General features: G+C 41.9%; 1 protein-coding gene across 1 annotated transcript in view; it reads left to right on the top strand.

Moving 5' to 3' along the window:
- Window positions 1–6,811: 6,811 nt before the first annotated feature.
- adck5 (aarF domain containing kinase 5) overlaps window positions 6,812–18,647 on the top strand; it is a 30,719-nt gene continuing 18,883 nt past the window's right edge. Inside the window, exons 1-3 of the mRNA XM_061742263.1 lie at window positions 6,812–6,841; window positions 7,144–7,400; window positions 15,855–15,930. Of these exons, the coding sequence (XP_061598247.1) occupies window positions 6,812–6,841; window positions 7,144–7,400; window positions 15,855–15,930 (363 nt within the window). The remainder of the gene's footprint in view (window positions 6,842–7,143; window positions 7,401–15,854; window positions 15,931–18,647) is intronic.

The following is an 18,647-nucleotide window of genomic DNA, read 5'->3' as shown; positions in this document are numbered from 1 at the left end:
AGCAGCTATCTCCAGGCCCAAACTAAACTAAAATAAAGACTAGCGTCCATCTCCAGGCCCAAACTAAACTAAAATAAAGACTAGCAGCCATCTCCAGGCCCAAACTAAACTAAAATAAAGACTAGCGGCCATCTCCAGGCCCAAACTAAACTAAAATAAAGACTAGCAGCCATCTCCAGGCCCAAACTAAACTAAAATAAAGACTAGCAGCCATCTCCAGGCCCAAACTAAACTAAAATAAAGACTAGCGGCTATCTCCAGGCCCAAACTAAACTAAAATAAAGACTAGCGGCCATCTCCAGGCCCAAACTAAACTAATATAAAGACTAGCGGCCATCTCCAGGCCCAAACTAAACTAAACTAAAGACTAGCGGCTATCTCCAGGCCCAAACTAAACTAAAATAAAGAATACCGGCCATCTCCAGGCCCAAACTAAACTAAAATAAAGACTAGCGGCCATCTCCAGGCCCAAACTAAACTAAAATAAAGACTAGCAGCCATCTCCAGGCCCAAACTAAACTAAAGACTAGCGGCCATCTCCAGGCCCAAACTAAACTAAAATAAAGACTAGCGGCCATCTCCAGGCCCAAACTAAACTAAAATAAAGACTAGCAGCCATCTCCAGGCCCAAACTAAACTAAAGACTAGCGGCCATCTCCAGGCCCAAACTAAACTAAAATAAAGACTAGCGGCCATCTCCAGGCCCAAACTAAACTATACTAAAATAAAGACTAGCGGCCATCTCCAGGCCCAAACTAAACTAAAATAAAGACTAGCGGCCATCTCCAGGCCCAAACTAAACTAAAATAAAGACTAGCGGCCATCTCCAGGCCCAAACTAAACTAAAATAAAGACTACCGGCCATCTCCAGGCCCAAACTAAACTAAAATAAAGACTACCAGCCATCTCCAGGCCCAAACTAAACTAAACTAAAGACTAGCGGCCATCTCCAGGCCTAAACTAAACTAAAATAAAGACTAGCGGCCATCTCCAGGCCCAAACTAAACTAAAATAAAGACTAGCGGCCATCTCCAGGCCCAAACTAAACTAAAATAAAGACTAGCAGCCATCTCCAGGCCCAAACTAAACTAAAATAAAGACTAGCAGCCATCTCCAGGCCCAAACTAAACTAAAATAAAGACTAGCGGCCATCTCCAGGCCCAAACTAAACTAAAATAAAGACTAGCAGCCATCTCCAGGCCCAAACTAAACTAAAATAAAGACTAGCAGCCATCTCCAGGCCCAAACTAAAATAAAGACTAGCGTCCATCTCCAGGCCCAAACTAAACTAAAATAAAGACTAGCAGCCATCTCCAGGCCCAAACTAAACTAAAATAAAGACTAGCAGCCATCTCCAGGCCCAAACTAAAATAAAGACTACCAGCCATCTCCAGTCCCAAACTAAACTAAAATAAAGACTAGCAGCCATCTCCAGGCCCAAACTAAACTAAAAATAAAGACTAGCGGCCATCTCCAGGCCCAAACTAAACTAAAATAAAGACTAGCGGCTATCTCCAGGCCCAAACTAAACTAAAATAAAGACTAGCGGCCATCTCCAGGCCCAAACTAAACTAAAATAAAGACTAGCGGCCATCTCCAGGCCCAAACTAAACTAAAATAAAGACTAGCGGCCATCTCCAGGCCCAAACTAAACTAAAATAAAGACTAGCGGCCATCTCCAGGCCCAAACTAAACTAAAATAAAGACTAGCGGCCATCTCCAGGCCCAAACTAAACTAAAATAAAGACTAGCGGCCATCTCCAGGCCCAAACTAAACTAAAATAAAGACTAGCGGCTATCTCCAGGCCCAAACTAAACTAAAATAAAGACTAGCGGCCATCTCCAGGCCCAAACTAAACTAAAATAAAGACTAGCAGCCATCTCCAGGCCCAAACTAAACTAAAATAAAGACTAGCAGCCATCTCCAGGCCCAAACTAAAATAAAGACTAGCAGCCATCTCCAGGCCCAAACTAAACTAAAATAAAGACTAGCAGCCATCTCCAGGCCCAAACTAAAATAAAGACTAGCGTCCATCTCCAGGCCCAAACTAAACTAAAATAAAGACTAGCGGCCATCTCCAGGCCCAAACTAAACTAAAATAAAGACTAGCGGCCATCTCCAGGCCCAAACTAAAATAAAGACTAGCGTCCATCTCCAGGCCCAAACTAAACTAAAATAAAGACTAGCGGCCATCTCCAGGCCCAAACTAAACTAAAATAAAGACTAGCGGCCATCTCCAGGCCCAAACTAAAATAAAGACTAGCGGCCATCTCCAGGCCCAAACTAAACTAAAATAAAGACTAGCGGCCATCTCCAGGCCCAAACTAAACTAAAATAAAGACTAGCAGCCATCTCCAGGCCCAAACTAAACTAAAATAAAGACTAGCAGCCATCTCCAGGCCCAAACTAAAATAAAGACTAGCGGCCATCTCCAGGCCCAAACTAAACTAAAATAAAGACTAGCGGCCATCTCCAGGCCCAAACTAAACTAAAATAAAGACTAGCGGCTATCTCCAGGCCCAAACTAAACTAAAATAAAGACTAGCGGCCATCTCCAGGCCCAAACTAAACTAAAATAAAGACTAGCAGCCATCTCCAGGCCCAAACTAAAATAAAGACTAGCGTCCATCTCCAGGCCCAAACTAAACTAAAATAAAGACTAGCGGCTATCTCCAGGCCCAAACTAAACTAAACTAAAGACTAGCAGCCATCTCCAGGCCCAAACTAAAATAAAGACTAGCGTCCATCTCCAGGCCCAAACTAAACTAAAATAAAGACTAGCGGCTATCTCCAGGCCCAAACTAAACTAAACTAAAGACTAGCGGCCATCTCCAGGCCCAAACTAAACTAAAATAAAGACTAGCAGCCATCTCCAGGCCCAAACTAAACTAAACTAAAATAAAGACTAGTGGCCATCTCCAGGCCCAAACTAAACTAAAATAAAGACTAGCAGCCATCTCCAGGCCCAAACTAAACTAAAATAAAGACTAGCGGCCATCTCCAGGCCCAAACTAAACTAAAATAAAGACTACCGGCCATCTCCAGGCCCAAACTAAAATAAAGACTAGCGGCCATCTCCAGGCCCAAACTAAACTAAAATAAAGACTAGCGGCCATCTCCAGGCCCAAACTAAACTAAAATAAAGACTAGCAGCCATCTCCAGGCCCAAACTAAACTAAAATAAAGACTAGCGGCCATCTCCAGGCCCAAACTAAACTAAACTAAAGACTAGCGGCCATCTCCAGGCCCAAACTAAACTAAAATAAAGACTAGCGGCCATCTCCAGGCCCAAACTAAACTAAAATAAAGACTAGCGGCCATCTCCAGGCCCAAACTAAACTAAAATAAAGACTAGCGGCCATCTCCAGGCCCAAACTAAACTAAAATAAAGACTAGCGGCCATCTCCAGGCCCAAACTAAACTAAAATAAAGACTAGCGGCCATCTCCAGGCCCAAACTAAACTAAAATAAAGACTAGCGGCCATCTCCAGGCCCAAACTAAACTAAAATAAAGACTAGCGGCCATCTCCAGGCCCAAACTAAACTAAAATAAAGACTAGCGGCTATCTCCAGGCCCAAACTAAACTAAAATAAAGACTAGCGGCCATCTCCAGGCCCAAACTAAACTAAAATAAAGACTAGCAGCCATCTCCAGGCCCAAACTAAACTAAAATAAAGACTAGCAGCCATCTCCAGGCCCAAACTAAACTAAACTAAAATAAAGACTAGCAGCCATCTCCAGGACCAAACTAAACTAAAATAAAGACTAGCAGCCATCTCCAGGCCCAAACTAAACTAAACTAAAATAAAGACTAGCAGCCATCTCCAGGACCAAACTAAACTAAAATAAAGACTAGCGGCCATCTCCAGGCCCAAACTAAACTAAACTAAAATAAAGACTAGCGGCCATCTCCAGGCCCAAACTAAACTAAAATAAAGACTAGCGGCCATCTCCAGGCCCAAACTAAACTAAAATAAAGACTAGCGGCCATCTCCAGGCCCAAACTAAACTAAAATAAAGACTAGCGGCCATCTCCAGGCCCAAACTAAACTAAAATAAAGACTAGCAGCCATCTCCAGGCCCAAACTAAACTAAAATAAAGACTAGCAGCCATCTCCAGGCCCAAACTAAACTAAACTAAAATAAAGACTAGCGGCCATCTCCAGGCCCAAACTAAACTAAAATAAAGACTAGCCGCCATCTCCAGGCCCAAACTAAACTAAAATAAAGACTATCGGCCATCTCCAGGCCCAAACTAAACTAAAATAAAGACTAGCGGCCATCTCCAGGACCAAACTAAACTAAAATAAAGACTAGCGGCCATCTCCAGGCCCAAACTAAACTAAACTAAAATAAAGACTAGCGGCCATCTCCAGGCCCAAACTAAACTAAAATAAAGACTAGCGGCCATCTCCAGGCCCAAACTAAACTAAAATAAAGACTAGCGGCCATCTCCAGGCCCAAACTAAACTAAAATAAAGACTAGCGGCCATCTCCAGGCCCAAACTAAACTAAAATAAAGACTAGCGGCCATCTCCAGGCCCAAACTAAACTAAAATAAAGACTAGCGGCCATCTCCAGGCTCAAACTAAACTAAAATAAAGACTAGCAGCCATCTCCAGGCCCAAACTAAACTAAAATAAAGACTAGCAGCTATCTCCAGGCCCAAACTAAACTAAAATAAAGACTAGCGGCCATCTCCAGGCCCAAACTAAACTAAAATAAAGACTAGCGGCCATCTCCAGGCCCAAACTAAACTAAAATAAAGACTAGCGGCCATCTCCAGGCCCAAACTAAACTAAAATAAAGACTAGCGGCCATCTCCAGGCCCAAACTAAACTAAAATAAAGACTAGCGGCCATCTCCAGGCCCAAACTAAACTAAAATAAAGACTAGCGGCTATCTCCAGGCCCAAACTAAACTAAAATAAAGACTAGCGGCCATCTCCAGGCCCAAACTAAACTAAAATAAAGACTAGCGGCCATCTCCAGGCCCAAACTAAACTAAAATAAAGACTAGCGGCCATCTCCAGGCCCAAACTAAACTAAAATAAAGACTAGCGGCCATCTCCAGGCCCAAACTAAACTAAAATAAAGACTAGCGGCCATCTCCAGGCCCAAACTAAACTAAAATAAAGACTAGCGGCCATCTCCAGGCCCAAACTAAACTAAAATAAAGACTAGCAGCCATCTCCAGGCCCAAACTAAACTAAAATAAAGACTAGCAGCCATCTCCAGGCCCAAACTAAACTAAACTAAAATAAAGACTAGCAGCCATCTCCAGGACCAAACTAAACTAAAATAAAGACTAGCAGCCATCTCCAGGCCCAAACTAAACTAAACTAAAATAAAGACTAGCAGCCATCTCCAGGACCAAACTAAACTAAAATAAAGACTAGCGGCCATCTCCAGGCCCAAACTAAACTAAACTAAAATAAAGACTAGCAGCCATCTCCAGGACCAAACTAAACTAAAATAAAGACTAGCGGCCATCTCCAGGCCCAAACTAAACTAAAATAAAGACTAGCGGCCATCTCCAGGCCCAAACTAAACTAAAATAAAGACTAGCGGCCATCTCCAGGCCCAAACTAAACTAAAATAAAGACTAGCAGCCATCTCCAGGCCCAAACTAAACTAAAATAAAGACTAGCAGCCATCTCCAGGCCCAAACTAAACTAAAATAAAGACTAGCAGCCATCTCCAGGCCCAAACTAAACTAAACTAAAATAAAGACTAGCGGCCATCTCCAGGCCCAAACTAAACTAAAATAAAGACTAGCCGCCATCTCCAGGCCCAAACTAAACTAAAATAAAGACTATCGGCCATCTCCAGGCCCAAACTAAACTAAAATAAAGACTAGCGGCCATCTCCAGGACCAAACTAAACTAAAATAAAGACTAGCGGCCATCTCCAGGCCCAAACTAAACTAAACTAAAATAAAGACTAGCGGCCATCTCCAGGCCCAAACTAAACTAAAATAAAGACTAGCGGCCATCTCCAGGCCCAAACTAAACTAAAATAAAGACTAGCAGCCATCTCCAGGCCCAAACTAAAATAAAATAAAGACTAGCGGCCATCTCCAGGCCCAAACTAAACTAAAATAAAGACTAGCGGCCATCTCCAGGCCCAAACTAAACTAAAATAAAGACTAGCGGCCATCTCCAGGCCCAAACTAAACTAAAATAAAGACTAGCGGCCATCTCCAGGCTCAAACTAAACTAAAATAAAGACTAGCAGCCATCTCCAGGCCCAAACTAAACTAAAATAAAGACTAGCGGCCATCTCCAGGCCCAAACTAAACTAAAATAAAGACTAGCAGCTATCTCCAGGCCCAAACTAAACTAAAATAAAGACTAGCGGCCATCTCCAGGCCCAAACTAAACTAAAATAAAGACTAGCGGCCATCTCCAGGCCCAAACTAAACTAAAATAAAGACTAGCGGCCATCTCCAGGCCCAAACTAAACTAAAATAAAGACTAGCGGCCATCTCCAGGCCCAAACTAAACTAAAATAAAGACTAGCAGCCATCTCTAGGCCCAAACTAAACTAAAATAAAGACTAGCGGCCATCTCCAGGCCCAAACTAAACTAAAATAAAGACTAGCGGCCATCTCCAGGCCCAAACTAAACTAAAATAAAGACTAGCGGCCATCTCCAGGCCCAAACTAAACTAAAATAAAGACTAGCGGCCATCTCCAGGCCCAAACTAAACTAAGGATCAAATTAAACAAAAGCTAACAAAAGAGCATCCAGTTTGGTGTTGCTTGGTCTGTGTTTCCTGCACACCGAGCAGTGAGGAGCTTTATAGCTGATGGGAATCAGTTCAGGTGTGCCAGTCCAGGTGTGGTACTCTGAGATGGGAGGAGACAAGATTAATTAGATGATGGAGAATGCTGTGTGTTGAGAGAGAGAGTCATGGCCACACGCAACACCCACCATATCCCAAGATTCATTACGCACAGTCAGAAAAATATTTATTTCCAGCAAAATATTTTCAGATTCAAATTTTTTCAGAAAAATATATTATTTCTGCCGGCGCCGGTCATTTTGAGCTTCGTTTTCGTGTAAACGAACGAACAAAACGCATAAAAACACCAGTGTTTTAGCTTGGTGTAACCGGTTCTAACTGGTTTTTGTCTCCAGGTGCTGAGGTTCTGCCGCCGTCACCTGGCTCTGTTGCCTGGATACCAGTCCTGGCTCCGCCCCCCCGGGTCCTGGCTCCGCCCCCCCGCCAGGTGCTTCTCCTCGGCCCCCCCGGCCCGGCGGCGGCTGGTCCTGAAGGTTCTGCTGGGTCTCGGTGTCGCCGCCCCAGCGGCGGCGGGAGTTCGATACTCGCTGGCCGACGCCCGAGAGAGGAGGAAGATCCGGGTCGTCACCGAGGGAATCGCTCGATTCTGCAGGTGAGCTAACGTTAACGTCTCTGCTAACTCTGCTAACGTCAGTTACGATTGGACGGACAGACTGGTAACAGAGAACTCAAACAATCACAACTGGACGGTTATAAAAATGTACTGGACTCCAATTATTCCAACTGTAGTAAATCTGTGAACTAATCAAATCCATCTAACACTGACCTAACCTGAAATACTTACCCTAAGTCTAATTCTACATAACCTAATACTACACAATACAATAATATACCAATTATGGTCAAGGACTCAAATCCATTTCCGATTACACCACCCACGAGTCTTCATGTCAAACCATTCAAAAGTTATAGCAGAAAATACTTGATATATTTTAATTAAGCAGAAGTAATATTTTAATTAATATAAATGTGTCTGTCTATGTGTCGTGTGCAGTGTTGTTCTTGTCGGCTATTTTTACATTTTGTTTCAGTCTTAGTCCTGTTTCAATCGCCGTTGTTATTTTTTGTCATATTTAGTCGAACTCATCCTTTTTTTATTTAGTCACATTTTTGTCGACTAAAAGTCGAGCATTTTAGTCTTTGTCTTAGTCCATGAAACCGTGAATTTATTTGTTTAGTTTTAGTCAACAAAAACTATTTGCATTTTAGTCTAGTTTTAGTCTGACAATTTAGTCTAATTTTAGTTTGACAATTATTTTAGACATCAGTATATCTTGCTGGTTTACCCAGGGGGCAAAACCCCATTTTTTGGGAAAACAGACATGGAGCGTTGTAAAAGGTTTGACACCAGAAATGATATCTAGGACCTTCAAGGATCACAACCTGGGTGGACAACCCGGTCAACTAGCTGCTGGAAAGCTACAGGGGGCCAAAAACCCTCTTTTTGGGACATTTTCCAGGCGAAATTATGTATCTGCAAATATTTAGTTACTACAATGGCATTAATAGTCATAGAACTATAAAATTTGGCAGAGAGTATGTTGACACATAGGGGAAGACAGGAAAATAATATTCTGGGGCTTGCTGCCACTCTATTTTAAGATATCACTCTCAACATCCCAAAAAAGACAAAAAAAAGTACTGCTCGCCTAACAAATTCTCATGAAAATCAATATTTTTCAGTACTTTATGGAGAATATCTATGCCTACCATGTATATAGAAAACTTCCTTAATTCATAAGCTTTCATTTGAGTCCAAGATGGCCTTTCTATCTCGAAGGTTGCACTAGCTGTGGCCAAATGTCTGCTCTATATCCGAAATCGAGAATTGTACTGAAACTGAATTTCCAGTCAGTGTTCCACGAGATGAGGTCAAGTGCTATTTCTTCTTCTATCATTTGAATAACATCCTATATTGATACTTAGATATTGATGATAATAAGAAACACAATTCCTGTCAGCAAAACATTTATTTTCATTTGGATTTTCATAAATTGAATACAAAATAGCCATTTTCGTGGCCAGAACTATATTGTGATTTTAAAAAAAGAAAAGAAAAAACAGTAACCTGACATAATACATGTCCAAATTACAGCAGGTATAACAGGTTTTAGTATCAGTGTCTAGTTTTCTGATTCACTGCTGCTGCCACTGAACTCCAATGTGACTGTGTTTAATCTGTTGCATCTGGTTGTCAGTCCCTGGCAATGGCACCCTATGTAGCATGGAACTCCCTTCTTTGCACAGGAACAGTTCTTCTGGCAACCTTTGACACATCCACATGAGATTGTCTCGTTCATTGACACAGGCCAGGCTGGCTTTGTAGAAGAACTGCTTTTCCATTATCCATAGACCATCCAAATTCTGTGCACAAGGGAATTTTTGGCTTGGATATGTGTGCACTCTTGTCAATGAGTGTTGCTAGAGCAGCCCTTTTCAGGTGCAGGAGAAATGCTTCTTCTATTGGGGGTAGTAGCTTTAAGAGTGTGGATCTGTTGTTCAGGAACTTGTATGCTCTCAGTTTTCCCAGATCTGAATCCTCAAAATGATCGGCTGTGGCTGTATACACAGCTATGGTGAGGTCCCGTGCCTGATTAAGGACGTCATCTGTTATGGCATCGGTTGGGTTCTCACCAAATTCTTCCAGTGCCGGTATGTCCAGAATCATGCTTATCTTAAACCACGCCTTATTTCCACTGAAATATGGGTAAATAGTTGTATCTCTGCCACTCAGACTGTGGACAAAGGGCATTGCACAACACTGTGAAGGTCCCAGTGCCACAACCATTTTATGGATAGGCAAGTATGCATTTTGGGCTGTTCTCACCCACAGCTCTGCTAGATCACTAAGATGCGTTGCACCATAGTACAGGCACATGATGTCAGTGTCATTTGCATGTATGACAATTCTGTCAACTCCTTCATTCTGGACACTGTAGAGGGTGTGGAGTATGATCCTGGTGTCAGCCTCCTGCTGTGTAGACTCCAGAGCAGGAACATGCATAACAGACCCTCCTGTCAGCACTACATTCTTGGTCTCTTCTTTGAAACCACCACCCAGGTAGAGATGAGTTGGGCCAAGAACAGGTTCCAGTTGCTCATTCTCAGACCATTTGTCACAGAGGAAGCTCAGAAGATTTGCTTTGAGACTGCAAAAACTCCTTTGGGTCTGGAGCTGTGAACTGCTCACTGACTTCATACACTTTGGCTGGTTTTGATCGGGCATATCTCTTTTCTTGCTCAGCTGATTTATGGCTCGGTCCACTGTACCTGTCACAACAGAAGTGTATGATCTGAGTGCCAGCAGGCACATCATTCAGCAGCAAGTTTTTGTATCGCTCAGCAATAGTTCCAAATAGTTCACCTTTTTGAAAAGACCAGTGTCTTATGGCACACATAGCATCAACTACTACTGCTGTCTTTTTTGCCATCTTGAAGCAGATTAGGGATGCTGTCCACTTTGGTCTCCTCTTTCAAATGCTGCCTTACCTCACTGCAGCAGGCCACTATAAATATGGACAGCAATCTTTGCCTTTGTATTTGGCTGAGATGAAGAAACTACCTGAAACAGCTCCAGAGGTACATGAAGCGCTGATGGCAGGTGCATTTGTTGGGAGGAGAGCAGATGGCAGTCATAATGGGGTCTACCCTGACATGCTTCTGGAGCAGACATATAATGCAGATGCCAAGGAGGCAAGCGGTTTAGATGGCATTACACTAAACCCTGCTGCCCGGATGAAATATCTTTACACAAAACCACTCACTGCAGCTATCTCTGCAGAGCTCAAGTCTATGTTGCACCTCCATTTCTCCAGCCCACACCATGAATCTGGTTGGAGTCGTGTCACCAGGGATGCTGAGATGGTAGTCAAGGTCATGGCAGCAGTAGAGACCAACCCATTCACAACAGCCACACCATGCCTGATCAACATATCAACTGGACAATGTGCAGATTCCACAGTCAAGGACAACCTGACAAATGTGAAAGCACTTGGTTTGAGGGCTCTGTCAGAGTCACTGTCCAGTGATCAGAAGAAGACAAGTATTGTGAAGCTTAACACCTTCCACACACAAAACACAAAATCCAAGAAGTCTGGGGGTAAAACATTTGCATCTGGCAAGAGCAATGAAGTTATTGCCCTTCTGCGCATGACACAGATCATTGCCAGTGGCGGAGAGCTTAACATTGTGGACTTCATCGGCAACCATGAGTGCAGTGACTTTCCCCAATCCCTCTTCCAGGAGGATGGCAGTATGAGAACTGGTACCAAGGCAAGCCTAGTAAAGATTCTGAAAGAGGAGACCAAAGTGAACACCATCCCTAATCTGCTTCAAGATGGCAAAAAGACAGCAGTTGTAGTTGATGCTATGTGTGCCATAAGACACTTGTCTTTTCAAAAAGGTGAACTATTTGGAACTATTGCTGAGCGATACAAAAACTTGCTGCTGAATGATGTGCCTGCTGGCACTCAGATCATACACTTCTGTTGTGACAGGTACAGTGGACCCAGCCTTAAATCAGCTGAGCAAGAAAAGAGATATGCCCGATCAAAACCAGCCAAAGTGTATGAAGTCAGTGAGCAGTTCACAGCTCCAGACCCAAAGGAGTTTTTGCAGTCTCAAAGCAAATCTTCTGAGCTTCCTCTGTGACAAATGGTCTGAGAATGAGCAACTGGAACCTGTTCTTGGCCCAACTCATCTCTACCTGGGTGGTGGTTTCAAAGAAGAGACCAAGAATGTAGTGCTGACAGGAGGGTCTGTTATGCATGTTCCTGCTCTGGAGTCTACACAGCAGGAGGCTGACACCAGGATCATACTCCACACCCTCTACAGTGTCCAGAATGAAGGAGTTGACAGAATTGTCATACATGCAAATGACACTGACATCATGTGCCTGTACTATGGTGCAACGCATCTTAGTGATCTAGCAGAGCTGTGGGTGAGAACAGCCCAAAATGCATACTTGCCTATCCATAAAATGGTTGTGGCACTGGGACCTTCACAGTGTTGTGCAATGCCCTTTGTCCACAGTCTGAGTGGCAGAGATACAACTATTTACCCATATTTCAGTGGAAATAAGGCGTGGTTTAAGATAAGCATGATTCTGGACATACCGGCACTGGAAGAATTTGGTGAGAACCCAACCGATGCCATAACAGATGACGTCCTTAATCAGGCACGGGACCTCACCATAGCTGTGTATACAGCCACAGCCGATCATTTTGAGGATTCAGATCTGGGAAAACTGAGAGCATACAAGTTCCTGAACAACAGATCCACACTCTTAAAGCTACTACCCCCAACAGAAGAAGCATTTCTCCTGCACCTGAAAAGGGCTGCTCTAGCAACACTCATTGACAAGAGTGCACACATATCCAAGCCAAAAATTCCCTTGTGCACAGAATTTGGATGGTCTATGGATAATGGAAAAGCAGTTCTTCTACAAAGCCAGCCTGGCCTGTGTCAATGAACGAGACAATCTCATGTGGATGTGTCAAAGGTTGCCAGAAGAACTGTTCCTGTGCAAAGAAGGGAGTTCCATGCTACATAGGGTGCCATTGCCAGGGACTGACAACCAGATGCAACAGATTAAACACAGTCACATTGGAGTTCAGTGGCAGCAGCAGTGAATCAGAAAACTAGACACTGATACTAAAACCTGTTATACCTGCTGTAATTTGGACATGTATTATGTCAGGTTACTGTTTTTTCTTTTCTTTTTTTAAAATCACAATATAGTTCTGGCCACGAAAATGGCTATTTTGTATTCAATTTATGAAAATCCAAATGAAAATAAATGTTTTGCTGACAGGAATTGTGTTTCTTATTATCATCAATATCTAAGTATCAATATAGGATGTTATTCAAATGATAGAAGAAGAAATAGCACTTGACCTCATCTCGTGGAACACTGACTGGAAATTCAGTTTCAGTACAATTCTCGATTTCGGATATAGAGCAGACATTTGGCCACAGCTAGTGCAACCTTCGAGATAGAAAGGCCATCTTGGACTCAAATGAAAGCTTATGAATTAAGGAAGTTTTCTATATACATGGTAGGCATAGATATTCTCCATAAAGTACTGAAAAATATTGATTTTCATGAGAATTTGTTAGGCGAGCAGTACTTTTTTTTGTCTTTTTTGGGATGTTGAGAGTGATATCTTAAAATAGAGTGGCAGCAAGCCCCAGAATATTATTTTCCTGTCTTCCCCTATGTGTCAACATACTCTCTGCCAAATTTTATAGTTCTATGACTATTAATGCCATTGTAGTACCTAAATATTTGCAGATACATAATTTCGCCTGGAAAATGTCCCAAAAAGAGGGTTTTTGGCCCCCTGTAGCTTTCCAGCAGCTAGTTGACCGGGTTGTCCACCCAGGTTGTGATCCTTGAAGGTCCTAGATATCATTTCTGGTGTCAAACCTTTTACAACGCTCCATGTCTGTTTTTCTGCTTGGCCCCCTGGGTAGTTGTTTAGAACATTAAATCAACGTTGTGTTGTTGAGTGTACTGTAGATCTAAAACCCGAATATTAGTAAAAACCCGAATTTTGACTGCATGTAAACGTAGTCAATGTCATTCCAATCCAAAACTATCCTACTTTAAACAAAAATGTAATTGCAGTCTGAATAATTGTTACACTCTGACCCCTTAGCGCAAAAAATGCGCTTTTCATAAGGTAGCTATAAAACATATTATACATTAATATTATATTCTACTTTAATTGAGCTCATTTCTTTCACCAATATCTGACCTAAGTATTGATATCAAATATTCATGATTTTTTAAAGATTTAACCCTTTAAATGCCAGGTTTTATAAACTTTGGCTGCAGTCGCAGCTGTGTAAACGACTCAACAAAAAGCCGGAGTTTGTTATGATTCCCTCTATGGCTGCACCTTTCATGTGATTCAAAATGCCCCATGTTTGGATTTATTTGTGTTTATGGACCTCTTGTGCAGGTGTGTGTAGTGTGCATTTATACAAAATAATCTTAGAGGGGCTTTGAACTTCTGCACAAAAACCATGTGAATGAATGAAAACAGTCGCACTTGAAAGCCTTTGCTCATAATGTCATAAGGTCACACACCACACACACACACACACACACACACACACACACACACACACACACACACACACACACACACTACAAACTAGTAGACTATTTTCGGTTAGGTTTTATTGTAGTAACATTAAGCTGACAGTACACTCAACAACACGACGTTGATTTAATGTTGTAAACAACCAGCAACATACTTTATGTTAACTTAGCTTACCTTGATTTAGACCTTACCTTGAAGTATGACCGCACTGCTCCCCGTCCGTTAAAATCAAGCATTCCGTTTTATCTTCGACGTCAATGTATCTAAAATGTTTCCAGACATCTTCCCTTCTCTTTCTCCCGATCCCCGTGCAAAGCATGTTACCGTTTTATTTTATTTAATGACATTAAATGAAATGTCCGCGTTGAGATCGTGTGCAGCTGCGGCTGCATGCAGCGCTGGCAGTAACTTCAAAAAGGGGGTGTGTTTGTTTATGTGTGAGTGTGAGTGCGAGTGTGTGGGGGAAGGGTATGTTCGATATATCCGCCCTGACCACAATGCCAATACAAAGTGATAGACAACTGTGCTCCCGGACAGTCCCGGTGAGCATTTGCGAACGCACAGCGGCGCTCTATGGCAAAAGAGACAGGAGGAAGTGATACGTTCATTATAATTATATATTTCGTGTCGTCTTTGTTTATGAACGAAAATGATCATAGATTTTAGCGGAGTATTTATTTTGTGAACTATATTTTCGTTTAGTTTTTATTAGTCAACGAACTTGCATAATGATTTAGTCCTAGTTATTGTTTATACACATGTTTTTTTTCTAGTCCGGTCTCGTTTTCGTCCGGGGAAAAATGGGCGTTGACGAACATATTTCGTTTCCGTTTTCGTGAACGAGAACAACACTGGTCGTGTGTGTGTCATTTTTAGCCAATCACAGACAAGAGTCTCAATTTCTGCCCAGAGACAAGTGACAGCTCTCCCTGTGGAGGGAAACTTAGGACCTGCGGTTGCCATGGTGATAAGAACCTGCCTGGTTTTGGCTTCTGACAAGGTCTCAAATCTCTCCGATTTGTGATAAAACCGTAGTTCGTAGCCAAAAAACGAAAACATCGTGATTTATTCAGATATTCCTTAAAATGAGTGAGTAACGTCAGTGCGAAGACAGAGTGAGATTCTTTTGAAGAAAACGTTTGATTACATTGCAGTCAATGGGGACTGAGACAGGTGTTGTCCCGCTCTGGCCTCCCCCGTTTAAATTTTGTGCATAACCCGACTGTCAAAGTTATATTTTATGAATCCCAGCACCTATGTCTAAATTCTGACCTAAAATGATTTGTCTCCTTTTTACGGTTTGGCCGTGAGCTCGAGTTACAAAAAAAAATTTGGGTTGTTTTTTTACTGTTTCTCACACTATCAACCGACATTCCCCACTCTAGATTTGACAAAAAAGTGATTTCCAGTCCTCGCTTGTGTTCTCATATTTTGAAAAATATACATGTTATGAAAAAACAGTTAGATGTTTTGGAGAGAGGAGAAGTTTTCCTCCGTTTTGAAGTTTGAATCACATTTCTACGTGCAAGTATGAGAAAGTTAGGTGACTCAGAACAAAGGTGAATTTTGGCTTTTTATTGGACGTCCTCCCATCCCCTTTGAATAGGGTTTTTTGGCCGTGTTTTGGGAATAACTTTGGGAAAAATGGGAATTTCTACACCAAAAGTCATAGCACACTATTCCCAATCGAGACGCACGTTTTGATATATGATTCGCCTGGGTCGTCTGAAATCTATAGGAGGAGTAGCGAACCGAAATCTGGAGAGCGCATGGTGGCGCTAATTAAAGGACTGTAGTCCCATTCACTCCCATAGAATTCAATGTGTTTATTGGACATTTGTTACAATCACTAGTTTTGTTGTTGCAAAAACATTAGCATTTTATTAACATTAACATTAGCATTATATTAACATGTTTAATCTTCTCTAACCCCCCAGGTCTCTGTCTGTGGGGCTGCTCATCTCCGTGGATTACTGGTGGACCAGCAACGTGGCCCTGAGGGGCCTGGATGAGGTAAGACCTGGACCAGGTCCTGGTCCAGGTCCAGGTCCAGGTCCAGGTTCAGGACTTGGTCCTGGACCTAGTCTCGGACAAAAAAAGTGGAAATTTAGAGAAAAAAGTTGAAATGTTGATGAAAAAGTTGAAATTTGGATGAAAAAGTCAACATTTTGGGGAAAAAGTCGAGAAAAAAGTTGAAGTTTTGAGAAGAAAGTAGAAATGTTGATGAAAAAGTTGAAATTTTGAGAAAAAAGTGGAAATGTCGAGAAAAAAGTGGAGAAAAAAGTCAAAATTTTGAGAAAAAAGTGGAAATGTCGAAAACGGACAAAAGAACGCACGTACGTTTTTTCGTACGTTTTTTTGTAGGTTTTTTCGTACGTTTTTTTCATACGTTTTTTCGTACTTTTTTTTCGTACGTTTTTTCGTACGTTTTTTCGTACGTTTTTTCGTATGTTTTTTCGTACGTTTTTTCGTACGTTTTTTCGTACGTTTTTTCGTGCGTTTTTTCGTAAGTTTTTTCGTAGGTTTTTTCGTGCGTTTTTTTGTACGTTTTTTGTACGTTTTTTCTTACGTTTTTTTGTACGTTTTTTCGTACGTTTTTTTCGTACGTTTTTTCGTACGTTTTTTCGTACGTTTTTTTCGTACGTTTTTTCGTGCGTTTTTTCGTACGTTTTTTCGTACGTTTTTTCGTGCGTTTTTTCGTACGTTTTTTCATGCGTTTTTTCGTACGTTTTTTCGTACGTTTTTTTGGACGTTTTTTCGTACGTTTTCTCGTACGTTTTTTCGTACGTTTTTTCGTGCGTTTTTTCGTAACGTTTTTTTCGTACGTCCAGGACCCCCCCCCCCCCAGAATGATGAGGTATAACCCTAACCCTAACCCAGAATGATATATATAACCCTAACCCTAACCCAGAATGATGAGGTATAACCCTAACCCTAACCCAGAATGATCCGGTATAACTCTAACCCTAACCCAGAATGATATATATAACCCTAACCCTAACCCAGAATGATGAGGTATAACCCTAACCCTAACCCAGAATGATGAGGTATAACCCTAACCCTAACCCAGAATGATCCGGTATAACTCTAACCCTAACCCAGAATGATATATATAACCCTAACCCTAACCCAGAATGATGAGGTATAACCCTAACCCTAACCCAGAATGATGAGGTATAACCCTAACCCTAACCCAGAATGATGAGGTATAACCCTAACCCTAACCCAGAATGATCCGGTATAACCCTAACCCTAACCCAGAATTATATATATAACCCTAACCCTAACCCTAACCCAGAATGATCCGGTATAACCCTAACCCTAACCCAGAATTATATATATAACCCTAACCCAGAATGATCCAGTATAACCCTAACCCTAACCCAGAATGATCCGGTATAACCCTAACCCTAACCCACAATGATATATATAACCCCAACCCTAACCCAGAATGATCCGGTATAACCCTAACCCTAACCCAGAATGATCCGGTATAACCCTAACCCTAACCCTAACCCAGAATGATATATATAACCCTAACCCTAACCCAGAATGATATATATAACCCTAACCCAGAATGATATATATAACCCTAACCCTAACCCTAACCCCTGTCTCCCCAGAATGATCCGGTCTAACCCTAACCCTAACCCAGAATGATATATATAACCCTAACCCTAACCCTAACCCAGAATGATCCGTTATAACCCTAACCCTAACCCAGAATGATCCGGTATAACCCTAACCCAGAATGATCCGGTATAACCCTAACCCTAACCCAGAATTATATATATAACCCTAACCCTAACCCAGAATGATCCGGTATAACCCTAACCCTAACCCAGAATTATATATATAACCCTAACCCTAACCCAGAATGATCCAGTATAACCCTAACCCTAACCCAGAATGATCCGGTATAACCCTAACCCTAACCCAGAATGATATATATAACCCCAACCCTAACCCAGAATGATCCGGTATAACCCTAACCCTAACCCAGAATGATCCGGTATAACCCTAACCCTAACCCTAACCCAGAATGATATATATAACCCTAACCCTAACCCAGAATGATATATATAACCCTAACCCAGAATGATATATATAACCCTAACCCTAACCCCTGTCTCCCCAGAATGATCCGGTCTAACCCTAACCCTAACCCAGAATGATATATATAACCCTAACCCTAAACCAGAATGATATATATAACCCTAACCCTAACCCAGAATGATCCGTTATAACCCTAACCCTAACCCAGAATGATCCGGTATAACCCTAACCCAGAATGATCCGGTATAACCCTAACCCTAACCCAGAATTATATATATAACCCTAACCCAGAATGATCCGGTATAACCCTAACCCTAACCCAGAATGATCCGGTATAACCCTAACCCTAACCCAGAATGATCCGGTATAACCCTAACCCTAACCCAGAATGATCCGGTATAACCCTAACCCTAACCCAGAATGATATATATAACCCTAACCCTAACCATAACCCAGAATGATATATCTAACCCTAACCCAGAATGATATATATAACTCTAACCCTAACCCAGAATGATATATATAACCCTAACCCTAACCCAGAATGATCCAGTATAACCCTAACCCTAACCCAGAATGATATATATAACCCTAACCCTAACCATAACCCAGAATGATATATCTAACCCTAACCCAGAATGATATATATATATAACTCTAACCCTAACCCAGAA

The sequence above is a fragment of the Cololabis saira genome, chromosome 15 (assembly GCF_033807715.1).
Source record: "Cololabis saira isolate AMF1-May2022 chromosome 15, fColSai1.1, whole genome shotgun sequence".
Lineage (NCBI taxonomy): Eukaryota > Metazoa > Chordata > Actinopteri > Beloniformes > Belonidae > Cololabis > Cololabis saira.
Note: the sequence above shows the minus strand (reverse complement) of the source record. Positions and strands in the feature narration are given on the sequence as shown.